This window comes from Artemia franciscana, chromosome 17 (genome assembly GCF_032884065.1).
Source record: "Artemia franciscana chromosome 17, ASM3288406v1, whole genome shotgun sequence".
NCBI lineage: Eukaryota > Metazoa > Arthropoda > Branchiopoda > Anostraca > Artemiidae > Artemia > Artemia franciscana.
Window position 1 is genome coordinate 4,485,120 of NC_088879.1, and position 9,106 is coordinate 4,494,225.

General features: G+C 37.1%; 1 protein-coding gene across 1 annotated transcript; it reads right to left on the reverse strand.

Annotated features, from left to right (window-relative positions):
- Positions 1-5,413: 5,413 nt before the first annotated feature.
- On the reverse strand, positions 5,414-6,148 carry LOC136037772 (piggyBac transposable element-derived protein 3-like). Its single transcript, XM_065720580.1, has one exon. The coding sequence runs from the start codon at positions 6,146-6,148 to the stop codon at positions 5,414-5,416; it is 735 nt and encodes a 244-aa protein (XP_065576652.1).
- Between the last annotated feature and the right edge of the window lie 2,958 nt (positions 6,149-9,106).

Genomic DNA, 9,106 nt, shown 5'->3' on the forward strand with positions numbered 1-9,106 from the left:
CAGTTTTTGAAAGTTGGATTTCCTGATCAGTCTACGGCAAATTTATAAACACTAAGCCGACGTGTTCTTCAAGTTCAAATGCTTCAACACAGATGTAAAGTGTTGTGACTTACGAGCTTATACCAAAAAACAGGTGACAAAAACTGGAAAACATCGATTTTGCTTTAAAGCGCTTCTGTGTGAACTGGGAAGTAATTGTTGATCTTTAGCAGTTGTTGCCCTGAAAAAAAAAGTGCTTTGTTTCAACAAAGAAATTTATTTATGTTTATAAGAAACGAATATTATCTAAGCAAAGGAACCTTTCTTTTGTTTCATGTTTGCTAGTCATCACAGACTAGGTAATGCCCTCCCCCCTCTAAAATTCAGTTTATGGGCGCCCGTGAATTGTACAAGATGTTTGTACAATAATGAAACTAGAGGGTTTCCAGTATCTTGTTTTTATAGATCTTGTTAAGTGCACTTTAGTTCATCCATTGAAAAATCGGCGCCGTAAAATATTAAAATTCCACTTATAAAATGTTTCAAGTGATACTGGTGGTAGACTGTAAATAAATTTGGCATTGCCTGAGGCTTGTGGTAGATGTTCTGATACTGGTGGTAGACTGTAAATAAATTTGGCATTGCCTGAGGCTTGTGTGGTAGTAAGATTTTTAAACAAATACCGCAATTTTACGAAAAAATTTACTCTCTAAAACTTGAAGCACTTACAGAAAGCTGACGGTTTTATTATTTTTATCAGAAAGTTGACTGTGTCAAAATTCCATATCCGAGGAAGAATCGGTTTGTCTTCTTCATTTTTTTTTTTTTTTTGTGTGTGTGTAAACTACAAATTTGAAAAAAAATTGTTTCCCCAAAAGTTAAGATTTTGTTTTGCTTTTCTAGCTGCTAAAGATCAAATATCATTTTTGACTAATAAAAATTAGTCAATCTAAGCAAAGGAACAATTTTTCATTTTTGACATTTTTGACAAGAAACAATTTTTCATTTTTGACATTTTTGACTGAATCTGCTCTCTTTGTGGGGATTTGGGGGGGGGGGGGTGTTGATTCGAAAAAATTAGAAAAATTGAGGTACTTTAACCTAGGGTCGGGTGAATGGATCTTATGACATTTGATATTTAGCAGGAATTCATGTCTCAGAGGTCTTATTTTAAATTCCAAACAGATCTGGTTACACTGGGGGGAGTTGGAGGGGACAAAAGGAAATCTTGGAAAACTCATAGAGAGGAGAGATGAAACCAGGTGGCATGAAACTTGGTACAAATGGGTGATCAAATCTTAATGAATTTAGAAGTAGCGCGTGTCTTAGAGCTCTTATTTTAAATCCTGACCTTTATTAAGCCTCTGATTTCCTTTAAATCAATCTATTGATTCTTAGAATTTTGCTAGAGCTCATGCCATATGTTCTCTTGGCTCTTCCGACTTCGTCACAAGCGCCATATGAACTCTTAGTGCTCTTTTTATACTGACACTAAAGAGCGAATTCGGCCCTTTTGGGCTTGTGATAGCCGTTTTGTTGGAATAAAATCTTGTCTTACAAAAACAAACTTATTTTATTTTCTGAAGTCTTGACTTTTCAAATTACACCTTATTTACCCATGAAAGTTTTTCCCCAGAAAATTCTTCTCCAAAAAATCATCTATGCTTATACCGACTCACGGCTTCATCTTTTAATAGATGGTGCTTAATGATCCATAATTACACAGAAATTCTTGAAATATGGTGTGGATCAACTTCATCAAATGGAGCTTTTATACACATTTTCATTTTTAAAGATTTTTCTTGTATTTGCTAATTGAATTTGAAGGAACGCATTTGTCTCTGTGCTTTTCTACATAACAAAATGAGCCAGGAAAGTCTAAAGGGATTTGTTAATATCAAGGGAAAAAAGGTCTTGACCTAGCATCCCAACCACCTTGAGTTTTCGCTCTTGTAATATATTTAGCCAGTCGTCAATATTTATCCCTTTATAAATTTTTTAGGTGTGAAAAACATAGTATTTATTGTCTGTAAATGATTGACGTTCCTCTTCTTTTCTAGGTAATGAAGTAGCTGCTGGGCAGTAAATTTCGAAGTCTCTGTATAAGCCTGTTTTCTGTTGCATTCGTCTTTTTGTGTATAGACGCTTATTTTTACATAAAAAGACAGTGCAGCAGAACTGGTTTCTTATAATTTTAAAGTTTAAATAAATAAAAAATCAAGGGTTCTAAACCTTAAGTTAAATAGAATCTCAGTAAAATTCGCGTGTATTTTTCTTTCTCTCACCTTTTCATATTTTACAAAAAAATAGAACCCTAAAAAAATTTGTAATAAATTTTCTTTTTTGCTCATCCTTCACCTAACGAATTTACTGCCCATTGAAGCTTTGCAATTATGTGGCCTCTGCTCCTGCCAAGGAACCCCTTCCTGACTCAACATTCAAGACCATTTTTTCCCCTTATTTTAATAGAAATTAAATCAATAAAATATTGTTTCTTTGCATTCTTGCAAACTACTTTTTGATCCTAGAGTTAGAGATAGTTCATAAGAACGGAGTACGAGACAGATAAAATACGAAACGGCGTTCATCAAAACAATTAATGAAAATCACTTATTATACACGAACATGTGTTGGATACTTATAAGTTTAAACATCCCCTTTTAAGATGGGGATGTCATAAAGGAAAACTGGTTTTGTGGTTATGTCTCAAAAACAGTTTCGACAGATCTGTTTCTGGACCCACCATTTTATATTTACGGATTAATGCTAAACTTAAAATAATGTAGCTAGGCTTTTTTATATATAGAGTGAACCTTGATAAAAGTTGGAAAGGCGATCTTGCTTGTCGAAATGCCCCAATGCCAGAATTTACCGTATCTATATGCTTACTAATGGCGAAATAATAATAATTATGAAATGACTAAAATAATTCATTCTCTCAAATATGTTGAAAAACCATCGGAGAAAGAATAATTTCTGTTGAAAATATGTTCCGTATTCATTAAAGACCCAACACCGCTAGTTGTTTGGGGGAGTTAAATGAGAGTTGCGCAACTCATATTTATGGCTTTTTCGGTTTTTTTGTGCTCGATATCTTCATTCAGCGTAGTCTGTTTGGTTTAAGATTGTTAACTTAGAGAATTCGATTTATGCATTTAATGGCAAAAAGTTGGCAATGCGGAACCAATGAATTTAATATGTTTTGATTATGGACGTCTATGCTGTATTGATAATATCAGATGTGTTGTTATATGAATATAATTCTGCCTTTTCTTGGGAGAAAATACATCGTTTTCATGTATTGGATTTTCAGTGAAATGATAGTGCATATCATTTCACTTCAGTGAATGATATAGCTTCTGGTGTATAGAAGAGCATCCTAACCCCCAAAAACCTTGGGGTATTTTCTTGGGTATCTAGGCTTGTATGAGAAGGCTAGAGGAATTTTTAAGAACCTAATAAAGTTATTGATGAAGAATTTCGATCATCCTTCAAAAGATCAATACAGTACGGCCGTGCGAAATACAAAAGGGATTGTATGACATTTTCGAAAATGTTAAAGATTAAAGCGTTTCCAGTTGAGTCATAGCACATGTGAAAGCTTTTGAAATTGTTGAGAAAACTTTGCTCGGTTATATAAATAGAACATGACAAATAGATTCATTAGAATGTCAATAACCAGGAGAGTATTTTCAGTATCGTTATTTGATCTCTAACGCCAAAAAGAAGAAGAACAATAGGGAATTTTTTAAGACAGCGGGAAACAAATTAGAATGAAAATTTCGGCCCTATGTCCAAGGGTCTTCAGCAATACAAATCAGAAAAAACAACTGACAAGAGGATAAAATCAATAAAACTCAAATGAACAGTTTTTTAAAACAGTCCCAGCATCCTTACTTCAGCCAAGCTTTTTGTGCCTTCCACTCGTAGTAAAATTAATTTTTCATTGTCAGCAATTGTCATATTGTTGATAAATTTACTTAGATTGCCCTCAAAGTGTTGTTTTGGCGAAAGGACCAATTCTATTGGTGTCAGCTTGTAGGGATTAGCCATTTTTTAGGAAATAGTTTTTAAAGGTCCAGCAATTAACGGCTGTAAAAGTGTATAGAAGCTCTTTTACAGCCGTTAGAATTTATTGGAAGACAAATTTTCCCCAGCCTCTTTTTCTTAAATGCGCCTCTTTTCTTAATTTAGACTCAAATATTGATTATATTTGATGTCAGCTGTGCTTACAGGCCATTGTCTGAATCTTAAATCGTGAGTAATGTAAAACACTCTTGACTTATATTGCTGAAAGTGAAGGTGGAAAACTATTACTGAAAGTGAAGTCTGTAGGGGTAAAATATTTAGACAGTGTGTTGGTGGAAAACTATTCTTACTATATAATATGCAGGATAATTGTAACTAACACCTTAGGCATGCAAACCCGCTATACTTACCCCCCCCCCCTAATACTCAAATATATGGCCCGATTTTTTGAAGAACACTTTCAAGTGTTCAGGACAGCCTACATGAAGAACACTTTTCCTTTTAAATTTTTTCCCCTTGTTTTTGCCTGCTATGGCACGCACTAGTGAACAATTTAGCTTTGTCTGTTCCTAAAATACTTCTAGCAGCAGAACATCACTCTCAGTTAAATTTAAACAAAGCTCTGATAAGAGATTATTGAATTCTTTTTCAACCTCATGTTTGAGTGTAGCTTTCCTAAGCCTTGGTTTTGAATTACCTTGGACGTAAAATAAATATCAGTTTTCTTGTAGTTTCTTCAGCAACTTGATGTCAACTAATGACCTTTTACTGTTCACTGGTAAAAATATGGTAATTTTATTGTCAAAAATGTTGATGACTACAGTCAAATGCTTGGGTGTTTTCTGATTGAGATACAGCACAATGTAACTATAGGTCTATTTTAAGCCTGATTGTGTGCTAAGAGTAGAAATTTCGATTCACAGGGATATATTTGTTATTTAACCCTTTCAGACCTGAACCAAGAAGGAGTTGCATAAAAATTCTGAAAATAGCAGAGAGTGATCCTGGAGGTTCAACTAGAACAGGTTTATTTTTTTTTAATTTTTATTTCATTCCATATCCAAAATGTGAATGGTTACCATATGGTCACGTCAGGTATATACAGATACTATTTTAGGTGAAAATTTGTGAAACAGTTGCGATCTGAGTTCAAACACAGTCGAACTTTGCACTTCGAACACATGATTCGACTGGTTCCACCCCTAACGCACTTCTCATAGCGACACTTTCCCTTTTCAGTCGTATCCGGAAAATGCGAGGTCTGGTCAAACCTTACTGATTCCGAAGGCATCCCGTCTCGCGAGGTAGTCGTATTGCGCTTGGTCACTGATAAGGATGGTCTTCCAACTCGAGGACTTTGAGATATGCCAGCAAGAACCAACCCACGAGCAATGTCCATTTTGAACTACAGCAGAGACATGTGATGAACATTGATCTGCTTACACTGTCGGCGGTGTATCAGCCAGGCGTTGTTCACAGCCATGTCAAAGAAGTAGTACACAATCCTCATATACCATTTCTTAGAGCGAATGACAGTCCTGTAAAGCTCCAGGAACATGTCGGCAAGATCTACGCCCCCCATTGATTTGTTGTAGTCACGGACGATTCGGGGGCGATCAACTTCGACGAATTTCCGTGTTGTGCCGTCCCATCTCTGACACTTATCAATTGGGGTGACTGCACGGTATGAAGAAGCCAAATGGACTGGTTTGTTGTCATACCATTTTACTACCGATACTTCTGAATGTCTTTCAAAACGGGAGTCCACTGACCCTCGTCCTTTCTTCTTCATGTTGGCGTCGGTATCTAGAACAGCGCTCCTCATTCTGTTGCTGCGTATCGTACCACATGACTCGATGCCATATTCAACCCGGAGCTTGTGAATGAGATCGATGCCAGTATAGAAGTTATCAAAGAACAACTTGAAGTTCATGAACCTTGGCAGATTTTCTACAAGCCGAAGGACAACGTCAGTACCTTGGCCAAGTTCAGAAATTTCAACAGCTCCTTTTCCTGTATATATCTCTATGTCATACACTATTCCGCTGATGCCGGCTCTCGTGAAAACCTTTACACCCCACGAGTGGGGTTTGTCGTTCAAGTACTGTCGAAATCCAATTGTTCCTTTGAATGGGATCATCTGTTCGTCAATACTTTGGATCTCTTCAGGGTCTATTTTTTACAGATTCTCCCTGAATGCGTCGTATAGTCTTCTGATCGTGAACCGTTTATCAAGACCAACCTCCCCTTTCGGTATCATTAAGGTGTCATCGCAAATGTGGAAAAAAGACCTCAAGCTGATGAACCTATCTCTGCTCATGGTATCAGCCACCGGGGAATATCGTATTCCATTCTCCCAGTACATTCTAATAGCCGGAAGTTTGAGAATGCTCATAAGCATTTGAACTCCAAGAAATCTGCGCAGCTCTTCAAGGGAAAGTTTCAGAGCAAGATTCTTCTTTGTCATGGCATTCAGATTCGTTTGGTCCACAATGTTTGAAAGAATGTCTTCTGTGATAAACATTCGGAAGAGATCAAGGGGCGTTTGTACCTCGTCATAGTGTGGCATAGAACCCTTCCATGTAATATTTCGAGGTTCGGGCTCCGTTTTTATCCACTTGTATTGCTTTGCCTCCTTCGCTACCTTCTTTTTTGCTACTGGTTTTGCCGTGACCTGAGGAGCATCATTTGGAGTTACTAGACCGGCCACTGCTTGGGAAGGAGCATTTTTTGAGCTCTTGTAAGGACAAAGGGTTCAGCAGGTGCAGTAACTGTTGCTGACTGTATTGCAGAAGAAGCTGACACTGGTGCTGATGATGTGCTTGAAGAACTGTTTGACGCTGTTGTATCATTCAAGCCCGGGAGAGGCAAATCGAATTGATCCGTGTCATCGCCATTGTCTAACTCGAACCTGCCAAGCATTGCTAAAGGGATGTCGTCTGTGTGGTCGATATCCTCTTCATCTCTTCCGTCTTCATTGCCATAACAGTTGAGAGAACGTAAAGGCTGAAATTCTTGATCTGGATTGTCTGGTGCCCAGTTTGGGTCGTCGTCGTCGGAAGAGATATCGAGATCTGAATCACAATCAGGTATGAATAAAAGCCTTGCTGCTCCTTCTGCAGTCATTTTCTTGGTAACTCTTCTACTTCTTTCCTTGATCAGTCTCTCTTCCAAGGGCTTGGGACCATGACCTCTCATGGAGTCAGAGCTTGTGTTTGGATCAGCTGAAAAGAAATTCAAGGTAAGTGCATCACTTAATAACAACAATAATAATAGTATATTGCAATAAAATAGGCCATTGGCCTCAAAACTTGCCTGAGGCATCCCACAAAATAGCTTTTTTACCCTTGTTTCAGTAAAAAGGAGGAACAGAAAGAAAATGTGCCTATTCCCGATCATAAAAAGGACTTGCTGCCTCGTTTGCTGTACAAATCTGCCTAGGTATGGTTTGGCACTGAATGCCTGACGTGACCATTTGGTAACCGATCGTTAGCAACCTTGTTTGCGGCTAAACTACAGCTCAGAATTAGACTAGTAATATCTCATTCGAAAGAACGCATTCTTAGCTACAAAATAAGATCATAATCAGGCTCTGAACTTACCAGAAACGTCCAGGTCATCGAGGTCGAAATCTGCACCTTTCCTCTTTTTCGACATTTTATGTTTTGTCTAAACTTGGACGCTCGCTCGACTGCTCGGGTAAAGCCTTGAGGGACAATAAATTCAAACGCGACAGAGTCAAGCAAGCGCTATCTAGTGGAAAAGAAATCACGGTTGTGACTTTGTCGAGTCGAGAGAAAAAAAATAGGAGGCGAGCGGTATCCGTATGGTGACCACAGGCATGAAAGGGTTAAACTTACGAGGAAATGTTAATCACGAACAGTCCTGTAGGTAATATATTTAGTGCAATTCAAAGCAAGTGACCTCATAAATTTGTTCTGATGAAAGAATTTGTGGAGGACAGCTGTTACAGATATTTTTTCATGATGAGATTTGACCTTGAATAATTGTAGCATCTCTTGAGACCATTCTTCAATAGATCCAGATGAATCATTTGGTTCAGTTAAATAGTTTGGTTCAATAACGTTAAATACATTAAGCCTTTGTATGAATTTTGTGTCTGGTGTAATAGTCTTTATTTTACCATACAACTCTTGCTACACGCTATAAAAATAGCAGATATTTTTCGAATTTTATAAAATATTTTTTTACGATATTGAATAATTTTCGTTAGAAGTCTTGTTTTGCCAGACATTGATGGCCCGCAAAGAAACGATCTGAATGTAGAGCTTGCTCTTCTCAATTTTAAAATACAACTAACTCTAAAATGCCTCAATCTGTTGAATAAATATTAATTTCCTATGTTCGAGAATAAAAAAATTAAGAATAATAAATGGTTTCTTTACTGACAAAAAATTCACTACAAAATTATAGTGACATTTGAATGTCACATTTATTTTAAATAACACAGTAGGCACTTGGGAAAAACAACAAACATTTTTATTTAGATAAAATAGACACTTGGGAGAAAAGTATTAAACAGCGACACGATATGAAAGTTCTTGAAAGGGGACCTTGGAAAGCACGGCGGTCGTTGCGGTGGTCAAAGGACGGAGCCAGGCAGACGCCAGGTAAACAATAGTATAATATTAAACAATTTATGTCAAGATATAGAAAAATATACCCACACACAAAAAACAACAATAAAAACTCTGCCTTACACGGAACAACACACATGTAAAAAAAAGCACTAGTGAAATAAAAAAAAGAACCCCGTCCCGCCTACTATTGAATTTATTCCAGACCGAGATGTTGCCTGTATTGCACACATTCATCTCGGTTCGAAGTAGTGTCCATGTAGAACTTTTCCACCATCCGCACACACACTCACTTTGTTCGATATGGACTTGGGATTTTTCTCTAGTCTAACCATGTAGTTTTTAAATTTTAAAGAGCAAATTGCTCTGTCTTTCACTCTTGGAACTAGATTACTTTCTACACAGTTTCTATAAACAGTCACATCAAAATTATCCTACACATAGGGCAGGGCTTCTTAAACTTTTGTAATTCCCGACCCCATTTACGATTGCGAGTTTCT

Excerpts from the sequence above, each read along its gene's own strand:
- LOC136037772 (XM_065720580.1), bottom strand. The coding sequence starts at position 6,148 with ATGATCCCATTCAAAGGAACAATTGGATTTCGACAGTACTTGAACGAC.